A 15,405-nucleotide genomic window follows, 5' to 3' on the forward strand; every position below is an offset into this window, starting at 1 on the left:
TACGTAAAAAATTAATAGCTGGATACTTCGGTTCATTATCATCTTTTAGAAATTTTATTACAATATCTTTATCATTATGAGCCATCATTAAGTGTCTAGCAAAATGGGTTATAAATTTTTCACAGTATAAATAGAATGAATATCCTTCTGCTTTTCACTTGGTAGAGTAGTACTGAATAATTGATGAATCAAGCATCTCCAACTTATGCATAAGCAATTTTTTTGTCTAATTTTAAATAATTTGGAAACCCATAAAATTCTTTATATGAATCTAGAATATTGTAATTTAAATACAGAATTTAAATTTTAATTTTTGAATTTATACTACAGTGTAAAATATATATCAATTGAACATATACTATACCATCTGAAAATTTTGAAATTGTAATAGTCTTCAAAAACAAATTCCTTTTTATTGAATTTAGTTTTGTTCGATGATAATAAAATTACTTTCAAAGCATCGGTATTGTAAGAATGTCATCCCTTATTGTAACTGAGTAATTTGATAAAAAAATATTGTAAACATTTTAATAATTATTTACCAAAATATATATGTTTCTATACAAAAAGTTTCTTACAAAGTCATTGGAGAGACATAGATTTTCATTGGAATTTGTTCTTAAATTGTCACATGAATGCTCCAGTTTTTTGAAGTGTACTGCTTCTGTGAAACAAATTTGAAAAAAATAAACAAAATTACAATTCTGAAAATTTTGAGTACCATGAAATTTTTTTACAACATTTCTAAATTTTTCAAAATTGATTTGAGTAAAAAATATTCATACGTATGTGCATGTATACAAAAATATTTTTACCAGAACTTTGATCGAATAGAGGATATAAAATTTTTGCATAACTGTTGATGCCTCCACAAGGTTTTCTTTGAAAAATAGCCATAACAAGTATTACACTGTACTTTTTCAACTTTGTGCACTGCGTCTTTTCTCACTTTCATAACTGGAATTATAATACCTGTCAATTGCTGGTAGTGAGCAAGCCCTTGGTTACGTAAAAAATTAATAGCTGGATACTTCAGTTCATTATCATCTTTTAGAAATTTTATTACAATATCTTTATTCTTATGAGCCATCATTAAGTGTCTAGCAAAATGAGTTAAAAATTTTTCACAGTATAAACAGAATGAATATCTTTCTATGTTTTTCACTTGGTAGTACTGAATAATTGATGAATTGAGTATCTCCAACTTGACGTATGCATAAGCAATTTTTTTGTCTAATTTTAAATAATTTGAAAACCCATAAAATTCTTCATATGAATCTAGATTATTGTAATTTAAATATACAATCTAAATTTTAAGTTTTTAATTTATACTACAGTGTAAAATAGATATCAATGGAACATATACTATACCATCTGAAAATTTTGAAATTGTAATAGAGTCTTCAAAAACAAATTCCTTTTTATTAAATTTAGTTTTGTTCGGTGATGATAAAATTTCTTTCAAAGCATCAGTATTATAGGAACTGTCATCTCTTATTGTAACTGAGTAATTTGATAAAAAATTATTGTAAACAATTTATAAAAATTTAGAGTACCATGAAATTTTTTTACAATAGTTCTAAATTTTGCAAAATTGATTTGAGTAAAAAATATTCATACTTATGTGCATACATATAAAAATATTCTTACCAGAATTTTGATCAAATAGAGGCAAATTTTCATTTGACTTTGAACTTGAACTTTTATATGATGCTGCAAGTTTACTAGAGTGCCCTGATTCTATTGAACAATCCTCAAGATTAGGGACTGCACCCATACTACCATTGGACAAATTGAAGCTTTGAGAAGTTGAAGTGCCGTTAGATTCTTTATCAATAACTATAGAATATTCCAAACATGATAAAACATCAATTAGAATCTAATTTAATAGTTATACGAAATTGAACATATGGATTATATTTGCTAATATTAAAATTGGATTATATTTGCTAATATTAAAATTGGATTATATTTGCTAATATTAAAATATTGCTAATATTGATAAATTCAAAAAGTTTTAATATCATACTCACCTTGTTTAAAAAAACCATTCTTATTTTTCTCACAAGTCTTGCATTTACATTGTTCATTGTTTGGGCCAAAATAGTTTTTGCCATAATAGCAATACAACTCATCCCCTCTTCTAATATTTTTTATTGTTAAAATTATAATTACACTCTTAGATGTCGTAAAATATATACAATTTGGATCACAATCGTGGTTTACTAAAGCTGCAGTACCCAACATCAATACTGGTGCTTTTATTCTTGAACTCTCTATAACTGAGAAATTTAAATTTCTCTCTGCTAGTATTTGTTCCCGTTGCATACTCATTTGTTTATAAATGCCTGACAAACATCTTATTTTTACGTTGTTGCTTATATTTACTTTAGCTGAAATTTTTAAACCAATTTTTTCATTATATCTATTACACAGCTCAATGCTCACTGGTGATTCAATAGTAATTGTTTCAAGATAAAATCTCATTGGTACATTAACCCATGATCTGTATTTAATATTAAAAGTGTAATATAAATTTTGCTCATTCAGAAAATTTTTCAGTGCATCTTCAACTTCATGTAATTTTTCTTTAGGTAACAACTTTTGTTTGGAGATAATCATTTCATTATTAATCTTATTTTCTAAGATAAAACTTTTCAATGGGAGCATTTTACGTGTTGAACATCCCATGTATGGATCCAAAATAATAAATTTCATTAGATCGTCTATTTCCATCAGCGAAATACAATTTATACCTATTTTTTTAGGTAATTCGCTTGCCAATTGACTTTCAAACATTTGGAAAATTAATACTTTAAAACAAAAATTTGATTGTAAAATAAAAATTTAACAATACTCTAATTACTCTAATTACTCTAAATTGTTTGAGTCGTAATTAGACATTATTATAGATTACATTTGACAGCTTAATTTTAACAATTAATTTTTAAAGCGATAACGAGTTTTTTATCAATAATGTATGAGTAATCTCAGGAGTAACAAAACTCTTTGATCTTTCATAGGTTATACCTCAAACTCCGTTCGTTCCCACAAAATTTTATTTTTATGGATGGAAAAAAAATGTAATAATCTAAGGGTGATTACAGAACGATTCTGACACCTCCAAAAAGACACGTCATTCTGTCACATGCACAGCCATCTTAAGGATATTCAAGAATATTGAAATCCTCGAAGTGACATGAAATAAAAGTATTAATATATTACATTAGTATCTACATATATTGATAACGACTTAATTTGCAGTAATTTTCAAATAGCGACAAATCTATCTATGATATTGGAAGTACTATATATGGAAAAAAAAAATATCCCCAAAGTGACCAATAGCGATATATATATATATATATATATATATGTATATTGGGAGTCATTTGTGCGGACGATAATCACAATCCTCATTGACTTAGGTGGACGAAAGTCCGAGTTATGTGGACGTCTACCTAAGTGTAGTTGCAAAATTGCTCAAGAAGCAGCACTTACGCGGACTGTCTACATAAGAATTGTTCCAAGTCTTTTGTCACATATCCGTACGAGGATGAATAAGTGATGTCACATGTTTCGTATCTAAAGAATTTAAATTAATTTGTATGAATATAAATAAATTTAAGAAATTTATTTAAACTGAAGATATTTAAACAGATTTCTATGCGCAATCGGCCAAACTGATTGAAAGATGATTGTGTATACAATCAATAATTAGGAATTATAACATCACATCATCGTATATACATTCGGATTTTCCTTCCTCAACTTTTACTTATTATGAATTTGAGAAATTTTATTTCATGTGAAGTGACAGAACAAAATTTATGTAAAAAATATGTTTAGCCTCGTACAATTAGAACCAAATAATTCTTATGTGGTTCTAAAATCAAAATTTTTAAAAAAAAGGCGTTCCATATGCTCCTTTATGATTGAGGCAACAAATGTTGTTCAAAACTGCAAAATAATTGCAGCTAATAGTAAGTCAATTTTCTTTTTATAATTTAAGATAATTTAAGATTTTTCAATAATTTTATTGACAAAAACTTCGAATCTGTCATGATAAGGAATATATTATTTTATTGGCACAACCTTTATCATCAAATACGTTGACAATTTTCATTTATATATAATTTATACACTTTGTATTTCATTTATAATTAATCTAAATGAATTAGATTAAATGTTTATTAAAAGTATACATTATTTATGCTTTTTTCATAAGTATTTTAATTACCAATTATATACTTTATTTATACTGTATTTATGGTTTTATGATAAGTGCATAGTTTACAAATTCACTTTTTTAGAAAAAGCTCTACGGCAAACATTTCCTCCCTTGAGGTTGATTAAAACCCTGAGATTATTGTCTTAGAAATAATGTAAAAACGATCTTCCCTTTCATTGGAAAGCTGAAGTTTTCTAATAAACACAAAAAGATTTTCCATTAAATTTGTACTATCTATACGGCTAGTCATTAAATTTTTTAGAAATAAGTTTTGCTAGATATAGAGAAATAAAAAACTGGTGTGTTGACAGAATTACAACTTATTTCTCTTTCTTACAATATCTTGATCTGTCAGATTGTCTCAAAGTATCGGATAGAAGCAGTGATTAACAGTAATAATAAACATTGCAACGATTATCGAAAATCGTTTAGATCCGCGTACTGGATTAAGAGCGAGCGAGAGCGAGAGCACGAGAGAGAGAGAGCGTAGGGGCAATGACCGGGAGGGGAGGCTCCGACCGGCAGTATGACTGTGTCACTCAGTCAGTGCGTCGCGCTAACCTGTTCCCGAGCCGAGTTTTGTGTTTGGTGGTGTGCCAATAGCAGCAACAGCAGCAATAGCAGCAGTAGCAGCAACAGCAGCAACAGCAGCAACAGCAGTAGCAGCTATAGCAGCAACAGAAGCAACCGCAGCAGCAACAACAACAACAGCAGTAATTTCGGTGGTGCGGCGAGCAGCGAAGCGGCTTTTCAGCGATTTGCTAGTCGGATACGGTTGGCCACCGTATCCTCATCGTTCTCGCGGTAGGTGCACCTCTTCCCCTTTTTAATTGTTGTTACAATTAGCGTGCGAATCTGCGCAGCGAGCGCGAAGAATTTATTTGTTGCGTGTGAGCAGGTAGTTCGCGGTAATCGCGGTTTTCTCTCTCTCTCAATTTTAGCGTGTCTTGTCATCCACGCGAGCGTGCGTAAGTCTCTCGGCGGATTCCCCGTGTCATTGATTTAGTTGAATAAATCAATCATTATTTTTATTTAAACGAGTTTCGGTTATTTAGTCTTTCCTTTGTCCGGAGGTCGCGTCAGTGTTTATTTTCAGTGGATTCGAATTCGCCGGTTGCGTAGCACGAATCGTGCGAATACCGAGAGACGCGAATCGACAACTCAAGTTCCAGCGGCGGCCGCACGAGCGCTACTAGCAAGGGGCGACAGCGCCGCCAAGCGGTGAGTTGGGGGAACCCAACTCGGAATAGTAAGAGACTCTGCGCAGGCGCACTCCGAGACAAGGTAGGTTACTGTGCTTTAAGCACAGAGATAACAAGGCTTCGTCTAGTCGTAATAAAGGTATTTTCTAGAGATTATCGACTCAGCGACAGCCTGTTACAACATATACAAGTATATCCATGAGTTTTTAAAAGCATTTGAAAAAACAATTTAGAGAGAAACAGATATCAGTTCAAATTAACATTCAACTCTCAATGGCTAAAATGAAATACATTAAATCAAATAAATAAATCATCATTATTTAAATTAATGGAAATACTTTTCTTTTCATGATTTTACCATCAGTTTGGTATGTGTATAAGATTGTAAGTTAGAATAACTTAAAGATTATCTTCTTTCTTGCTAATAATTTATGCAATTCCCTCAAGATATATAATAATTTAAAAATATGTAAATTTTGCAACAATGAATGCAGCAGCAAATCTTGCCCCATGTAATTGACAATTAGAAGCTCTTATCCGTCTAACTGAATCTAGAGCTAATTTACTATCTATGTGAAGAAACAACAGAGCAAGATGCTTTAGATGACAAGTTGGATTACACTGTACAGCATAACAATAACAATGAAGGAAGTGTCAGAGCCCTGCTAAAAATGAATCGTTGAAAATTATAAAAATGGATTAACCTTAAATCATTTTCAATGATTTTCTATGAAATGATTGACTCCCAATCCTGTCAAGAATTAAAATTGAATAATGTTTAATACAATTAAATTCTAATCACAAATAATGCGAAAATTAAGGATTAATTTTAATCTTTTTGAATCATTTTTAATAGTGCTTTCAGTGAAAACTAATTTAATAACATTTGATTTAATTTTTTTTAATATCTTTCAATATTTTCCAATTAAATATAATATTTGATCACACCTAATCGAATAATTATTAATATATTCCAATAAATATTGGTACTTCAGTTTTAATAACATTTATAAATCGAATAGTTTGTTATTTCTTTTAACATTTCCCAATGAAACACCATATTGTTTTGTTCTTGGCCAAACGGGGATCATTTCTGAATTAATTTGTTGCATAGAGTTTGAATCCGAACGTAGAATTTGTTCGTACAATCATTTTTAAGAAACGCCTGTATGTGCGTGTGTGTGTAATATGTATGTATCTCAATAACTGAAGTTGTCTACCACAGAATTCAACGGAAAAAGACATCATTTTTACAGACAAATTTTCATATCTCAGAAAATTTATAATTTAATCATCAAAAATTATAACTGATGATTTCCCACACAATTAAACCAACGTCCAGTGAATGTCAGGATGTTAAGACCCTAAGTTAATGAAAAAATCAATGTTTCGTTTAAAAATAAGTCATTTTGTTTGATTCAAAGCTCCAAAGGTCCAAAGCACAAGCTTCTTAAAAAGTATAGGTTTTTTTTTAACGCCGCGGAAAATATTCATATTAAAAGTAATTAAAAATGATTCACTTCAATAGGTAATTAAAGTTTTTAAAATTAAATGTGAGTATTAAAAATGATTAATAATTGGTCTTTTTTTCTATTAAAAAGAATCAATGGTGTTGAATATTATTTGTTACGATAATTAAATAATATTCAATACCATAATCATGATTTAAATGGTATTGAATATTATTTGAAAATAGTACAGAAATTCAAATAATTTATATTCGTGAATCTGTATACCAGAATATGCGATTGAAATAAATTTAATATTGCCACAATAATTATTCATTGAATTTTATTAAATATAAATAATTTTATAAGAAAATTTGAGATTGAAAGATTTTAATTATTATTGAATTTAATAATCTTGAATCTTAATCAATTATATCGATTTGAATAATTTTCAATTATTTTGCTTTCCTGTCGCGATTTTTAATTGTTTTCAGTTAGATTATGTGGGATACAAATTCACGATTAAAAAAAATTATCATTTTTTAATAACTTTCAATAGAACATTTTTAGCAGGGAGGTGCCATGAGACATTTTATAAAAAAAAATAAGTGCAAATGTACATACATTTATAAAATTTATTATACTAGAAGTCAATAAGCGCATTTTCTCAGGCTATTTTTCATAGATTTGATGTAATTTTATACAAAATTATTAAAAAAAACTTTAGAGATAGAGACCAATATGCAATAAGTAATAATCTATTACAAACTAAAAAGCTATAATTAAAAAATGTTATTGATTTTCTCGAAATAATTCTGTGTACACATAATTTTTAACTTTTAGTCGATGCGGTTCATTACCAATAAATATTTTAATAGAGTCCCATGATCTAACTCGGGAAAATGCAACATATAATTGTCCATGACTAAAAACATCACGACGTAAATCAATAACTACCTTTGAAAAAGTTTGCCCTTGAGCTTTGTTAATAGTCATAGCAAATGCAAGTTTAACGGGGAATTGTCTTCGTTTAAAAGCGAATGGATAATCGTTTTTACAATTTAAATTAATTCTATTCAAAAAAACAATCTGACCAGCCTTGTCACCAGTTAAAATTTTGCATTTTAATAAGTGGATAAATCTAATATTTGTAGTCTGGTGCCATTGCAAAGACCTTCATTGATACTCTTATTTCTTATTAAGATAACAATACAATTTATTTTTAAATGCAATTTGTAAGGTGGTAAGGATGGTGGGTTCAATGAATTAAAAAATTCAGTCATAATAACTTCATCTAATTCGTCAGTACTATTATTTATTAATGTATCAATTGCAGTATATATATGTTCATTTGTATTATCGAGTAAGTCGGTAATTTTGCGATTTATCTCGTCTACATCTTCATTCCTAGCTGATAATATTGCACAATTACTCTTTTGATCAAATTTTTTTTCTCGTATAAGTTGACCAAAGATATCGTCTACAATGTTCATTGTAGACGGAAGTAGTGAAATTTATTTTATAGTGGCACGAAGGCTGATTTGTATTATACACATGGCTTAAATAAATTAAGTAAATACGTATCTAGCAAATCAATGAGTCTGGTATTATTTGAAAATAAAACAGATGCTGTAAACTGTAGTTGAATTACTAAACTTTTGAAGTCGTGAAAAAATTGATTCCAACTGAATTGCAAGCGCGCGCGCAGCGCCTGCGCTGCGCCAGCCCCTTCTTGTTCGTTCCGCGAACCGTTTTCCGTGCGCGTTCGCACGGAAAGTGGCTATATTTCAACAATAGTTCATCTTAGACGAATCAGCGGGGGCTCAAAATTTTCCTTTTATGATTTAGAACAACATGAAATTATCGGTTTTGCGATATTATATGGTGTTCATTGCGAAAAAGTCTTATAAACAATTGAAATGATCATTTTTCGATGAAAAATTCGACGTTCGGGGGCTGTAAAACTACTTCAAATCACTGAAACGTTATTTGGGTGGGCTCGTTTTGAAGGGTAAAGCTTCTTCTTTGAAATAAATGGTCATACGATCAAATTGCTTTATTAGAAGCCAAGATATAAACGTCTGAATGAGAAAAGTGCCTAAATTTGCAATCCTTTTGCACTAATTTGCGTGTAACTTTTGTTCTAATTAATATTTTTCAAGAATTCAAAATGGAAAGTGTTCGTATTAGAATTTTCAATTAATTCTTATAATCAGAATTTCGCTACATGTTATAGATAAAAAATGATTTGCATATAAACAATTAAATTGTTAATAACAAAAAAACTGACCGGTTTTGGGAAAAGCACCCTCGAAATTCGTAATCAGCGACCCAAAAAACATAGAATAACATGAAGATATCGAGGGGAGGTGGAAATGGCTACGGGAAGTATTGCCAGCGCCCGGATTAGAATGCTTTTGTAAAATTCCATTACAAAGTAAACTGTTGCTTAGACAGTTACCTTATTTTACATATTAGTATACACTCTTATCAAATCTCTATTTAAATTATTTATGTATCTCACTATGTCTTCTCAATTAAGTTTTATTTTTAATTTTCTATTAATTGTTTCTAAACTTTTGAAAGTAGTGAAATCTATTTTATAGTGGCACGAAGGCTGATTTGTTTGACATTGAAATACTTAGAGATTTAAAAGAAGTGATAGAATGAAAATGAATGTTATAAAATGTTATTTGTAACTTTAACGTTGAATACTAGTCACCAATAATTTATATACATTTTAGAATACTTTCATTCTTGCCGGGCCTCTTTGCCAACAGTATCAAATTCATATATTATACAAAAAATTATTTTATAATAAGATAGCTTGTATTTCCAGCAATTTTGTATATCATATCATATAATCTATTGGCTTAATATACATTATGAAATAATAATTCAACCCTACTCGATTATATGTATATAAATGATTTTACATCATAATTTTTGAGTTTACAACTACAATATTGAGATACTGGCTTTTTTGATGAAATGTCAATTTATTTTATTTACATACATTAAATTCATTTTTTTCCTTGGAAAATTATGTAACAACATTTAAATCAGGATTTTTAAATTAATATTGATTCTAATCATTTGAAGACAAATTTCGATTCATTATAATCAGGCCCGGCAAGAATGAAATTTATCTAAAATGTATATAAATTATAAATTATTGGTGACTAGTATTCAACGTTAAAGTTACAAATAACATTTTATAACATTCATTTTCATTCTATCACTTCTTAAGTATTTCAATGTGTAATTTTTAGAATTGTGATAATAATAAATATATTTACAACTAAATTCAACTACAGTTTACAGCATCTGTTTTATTTTCAAATAATACCAGACTCATTGATTTGCTAGATACGTATTTACTTAATTTATTTAAGCCACGTGTATAAAACAAATCAGCCTTCGTGCCACTATAAAATAGATTTCATTACTTTCAAAAGTTTAGAAACAATTTTAAAAAAATTAAAAATAAAACTTAATTGAGAAGATACATAGTGAGATACGTAAATAATTTAAATAGAGATTTGATAAGAGTGTATACTAATATGTAAAATAAGGTAACTGTCTAAGCAACAGTTTACTTTGTAATAGAATTTTACAAAAGCATTCATGCAACTTTTTACTTTTAACTTTGTTAAAAGTGTTTTTTTTAGATTTAATTATTTCAATATTTAGTTTATTCTATTTCAATATATCTTAAAAATCGTATACGCATACCTGATGGTGAAATCATGAAATAAAAATTAATTCCACATATTTAAAAAATGATGACTTTTTTATTTGATTTAATGTATTTTATTTTAGCCATTGAGAGTTAAAAAGACTATACAGATAATATAAAATAAAAGTACTCATAACAATACAACAAATTTGATAAATTTATGTACATTTGCACTTATTTTATGGTGGTATAAACTTATATGTTATACCTTAACAATTTTATATGCATACCTGATGGTGAAATCATGAAATGAAAATTGATTCCATTTATTTAAAAAATAATGATTTTTTTTATTTGATTTAATGTATTTTTTTTAGCCATTGAGAGTTAAATGTTAATTTGATTTTACCACGCATGAAAATTAGAAAGTGAGCCAATACCAAATTGAGCTGATATATCTGTTTCTCTCTAAATTGTTTTTTCAAATGCTTTTAAAAACCCCATGGATATACTTGTATATATATATATTGTTACTGTTAATCACTGCTAATGAGATACCGTACCGAACAGATATTCGAGATAATTGAGATAACTGATGGGAGAAGAAAACGAGAAAAAGTTTTGACCATCAATATATCAGAAAACGGTTAAATCGCTAATTTTACTTGAAATGACTGAAGTTTTTTAAATAAAATTAATGAAACGGTCAATATAATATCAAATACAGACAAATTATATTGTTCATACGAGTCAAATATATTTATTTAAATATAATTGTATCAGCTGTTTCGAAAGTCATCGTATAATAGTAGTCGGGTAAGCCGTGCATTCGGCATTCATCCCTCAGGTTGCTGCCGCGACCCTTGATAGTGGAAACATATTTTAAATGATAAAATGAATATTTTCATAAATCATGACAGATTTGAAAGTAAATTGATTTGTAATTTATGTGAGAATTAAAAAATTCATGTTAAGTTATATGATAACTTTTCAAGCAAACTATTGAAATTGACATACATTAATGTAAGATATTCGAAAAAGCCTGCTTCTACATGTTCGATTGCTCTAATTTTAATCTATATGAATATGCCTCATATGTTAACGCACTTGTTCCCTTAGCTGACCACTAATCATGCATCTGAAATGTAGCTGAAAAGCTGTTTATAATAAATCTTGTAATCTTAAAAGATATCTTATGTCTTTTATAACGGGGCAGAATATGTAATGCGCGCCTTACTTAATGTTTGTCTATTTCTAAAACATGTATGATACGGCATGATGAATGTTATTCATTACGATGGTTATTTATTTTCTTTTGCAGATGATAATAACATTTTAGAATCAATATGTACTTCTCTCAATGCTAACCTGCCTGGACTGAAATTAAATCAGTTAGATATATCGCTAAACAGCGACATTTTATCTTATAATTATGTTGACCACAGTTGTAAGTATTGATACAATGATTATAAATTAATTATTAATGATTATAAAAGAAATACAAAATTAAATAATGCTTGCTACTGATTGCAGTTGAGAAAAAAGTTGGTCCCCAAAAAACCATATATGGAAAAAATGAAAAAAAAAGTAAGGTAATGGCTCAAACTACAAATTGCGATATTGATTTTATCACAAGAAATTGTGAAGACTCAAGAGATACGAGTATAATCTTGTACAACATATCTAACGATGGAATGGTTACGTCATACGAAGCATCTCAATCTACAGGTATGAGTCTTTTCTTAAAAGGATAATAAGTCACCGTAGCATCGGAATGAGCAACAAAATAACGCGAACCTTCGTTTTTTGTTTTTGTTTTTTTTATATATACAGAAATTTCACTATTGAAAAATGTATATAAAACAATCTTATGATTAAAATTTTTTTAAGAATAAAAAGAATAAGATACGTGAAACTTAATTTATTAAATAAAGTTGTATGTTTGTAATTTGATGCATCTTTTAAAGAATGACTTTCAAGTTTGATCGTCACGATTAGAATTTAATTATTCTTCAAAATAAAACACGAAAGAGAGAGAGAGAAAACCCATGCTTATATGCTTTAAAAATCTCCTCTTCCGTGTTACACTGAGATATCTCTGTCTCAAGTTCAAAACGTATACATACAGACATTTTCTAAAAATGGTTTAAAATGACTCCTAGTAACTTTGAACATATACCCATAATAATTTTATAGATACTATTTTATAACAACTAAGCTTTCTCTGCAATGAAGCAATTACTTTTACCTAAATATTCTTATTAACTGTTCATTATTAAGAAAATATGAAATTTTATCTATTGTTGAATAGATGTAAATAACATTTAAATAATCCGACAGATGACTTCAGCTTGGATGGAGAAATAGTTATTCATTCAACTCCTCCAGAAACTATAGCAGAAAGCGAAAAAGCAAAGAAATCTGAAGGCAATTTAGCGAACAAGTCAGAGACAAGTTCGGCTGATCATACCGTTGGTAAGAACTAATATGTCTTTTTCTAGATCGATTCCAAATTTTATTCTCGATTATTGATAAATGTATGTTAATAAATTTTTACTAATTTGATCGTTAATTTCCGAAATGATTGCTCAGAAAAAACAGATAATTTTTCTCTTCGTTGCCGTAAACAATTGTTTAATATCAATGGCCAGAAGAATGACATGAAACCGAAAAAATCAACAAAAGCTTCAAATAATATGCCAGTGGTTGAATTAGATCAACAAATTTTTGATTCAGTATGTAAGGAAAATATATTTGATCAAAGTAATTTCTGGAATGAAAGCAACGATACTTCTCCAGAAAAAAAATCAAGTTTGTCACGATCTCCTCAAGTGATAGGTAATACAGTTATTTATTTTTTCCACGCCTTTCAACCATATTGATTTGTTTAGACAATACTAAAGTATAATACTATCATAGAATAATCATGACTTGGAATGTTCTCGTATTCTGTTGGTCGACTACAAAATAGCTTGAAAATCTAAAATTTCCATGAATCATCAATCAAAATTATAATAATTCGAAATATTAGAAAAATATATTCAGAAGCATAAAATGCTTATGCTACTTTTATCGTCTAATAAATCAATTTTCATAAATTTACAGAAACAGACAATTATGTTCCCTTCAATGATGTATTCAACATTTTGGATGAAGACAGACACTTGAATATGTTGAGTGAAGAGACACAAGATATTGCTAATTTAACAACACAAACAATAAAATACGTTTCCACACAAACAATTGATTCGTCTACGTCTCAACTAAAGACTGGTAACATTCCGTCAACAAATATTGCTACTCAAAAATTAAGGTCTCATACAGTCCAACGCAAGGATCAAATGGCAAAAGCTGCAGCGATCGAAAAAAACAAAGAAAATGGTAAGCTAATGTTTGTTATATTATATTCTATGTACAGCTATATTATATTCAAGGGGAAGAGGTTTTAGGTTTTCGACAATAATATATATATATAATTTTTTTCCCCCTTTGAGTATATATATTCTATCGCAATTAATTTGTAAATAATTATATTAATTTTTTTCCAGTAAAAGCCAAAATAAATAGTGATGGTACGCTTGATCTAACCATGTGCAGTGCTAATTTGCCTGGTTTACCGTTAATCAATCGTATAGAGCAATTTATTACTAGAGTTGCGAAAGACGAATCTAGAAAATGCAAAGAACATATCTGCTATGTGTGTCGGAAACCAATACGCGATAAGATAAAGCGTCACTTACTGGAAGTTCATAAAAATCATCCTTTGATTTTGCAATTGAAACAGTTTGGAAAAGACGTAACAGATGTAGCGCTCCAAATTATGCAAAATTTAGGAAACTACAACGAGGACATGCGCCTTGAATCTGAAAAAAAAGAAATCCATGTTGCCCGTCGCCCAAATCAAAGAAAGATGATTAAACTAAAAACATGTAACGTTGATGGAAACGATGTGGTGATCCTGCCAGCAGGGAAAACTGAGATTGATGTCGAGTTTCGTGAGGACAAAGAGGGAAATAAGTACCCGATTATTTATGATTATAATTTACCTGTTCAAGAAGAAGCCGTGAAGTATACTTACTGTTTCTACTGTTACAAATGCCTTAAGACGAATACTGTATCAAGGCATAAGTGTATTGCAGATAACTTCATACGTTCAAACAAACAGCTGGGTGAAATCCTAATTCCCGATGTTCATCCCAAGGCTAATGTAAGACTAAGAACTTTAGTTTTGAATATTATGAAATCAAGTGATATCAAAGATATAGCGAAGAAAGATGAACTTATCATACTTTTTGGCAATGCTTCAATTGATTACCACGTGAATGTGCAAGATTGGGCATTAGTTAGTAACTATATGCGTCAATTAGCAGAAATTTTGAAGATTTGTAGAAAATTAAACCCTGAAATACAAACTTTAATGGATGTTTTCAATGATAGAATCAATGAGAAAATTCTAGAAAAGGCTTTATATGAAATGGTAGGTTACGATGAAGAAGCTGGAACAATTCAGAAAGGCAATAAAATGCAAAAATTGAATATTCTTATAAAAAAAGTTTGTGAGTTCTACAAACGCTATTGTTTAGCCAATTATTTACCTTCAGCGGATGAAGTAAATGTTTTTATGGATTTACAAATTGGCACGGCAAAATTGATGAATAAGAAAGCCCGAACTGCTATTTTAAAAACGAAAAAAGACAAAGGCCAACAATTGCTTCCATCGTCTAGTGATATAAGAAAATTATATACGTTAGCTGAACAAACACGATCAAAGGCTTACAAAGTTTTGTATGATTACTTGCACTATGAAATAGGGCAATTCATCAATGAAATGTTCATTGAATTATG

At 29.0% G+C, this 15,405-nt stretch overlaps 1 protein-coding gene across 1 annotated transcript; it reads right to left on the reverse strand.

Annotated features, from left to right (window-relative positions):
• Positions 1 to 1,321: 1,321 nt before the first annotated feature.
• On the reverse strand, positions 1,322 to 3,035 carry LOC131671868 (histone-lysine N-methyltransferase KMT5B-like). Its single transcript, XM_058948648.1, has 3 exons — positions 2,034 to 3,035; positions 1,651 to 1,839; positions 1,322 to 1,503 (listed from the first exon to the last, which is right to left on the reverse strand). Exons 1-3 carry the CDS (start codon positions 2,797 to 2,799, stop codon positions 1,322 to 1,324), a joined length of 1,137 nt encoding a protein of 378 aa, XP_058804631.1. The 5' UTR covers positions 2,800 to 3,035.
• Positions 3,036 to 15,405: the final 12,370 nt, after the last annotated feature.

This window comes from Phymastichus coffea, unplaced genomic scaffold (genome assembly GCF_024137745.1).
Source record: "Phymastichus coffea isolate CEN01 unplaced genomic scaffold, Cenicafe_Pcof_1.1 PCOF00010, whole genome shotgun sequence".
Taxonomy (NCBI): domain Eukaryota; kingdom Metazoa; phylum Arthropoda; class Insecta; order Hymenoptera; family Eulophidae; genus Phymastichus; species Phymastichus coffea.

Coding starts and splice junctions, on each gene's coding strand:
- LOC131671868 (XM_058948648.1), bottom strand. CDS start 2,799: ATGTTTGAAAGTCAATTGGCAAGCGAATTACCTAAAAAAATAGGTATA. Junction 1,840..2,033: donor GAATGGTTTTTTTAAACAAG/GTGAGTATGATA, acceptor AATATTCTATAG/TTATTGATAAAGAATCTAAC. Junction 1,504..1,650: donor TCTATTTGATCAAAATTCTG/GTAAGAATATTT, acceptor CAAATTACTCAG/TTACAATAAGAGATGACAGT.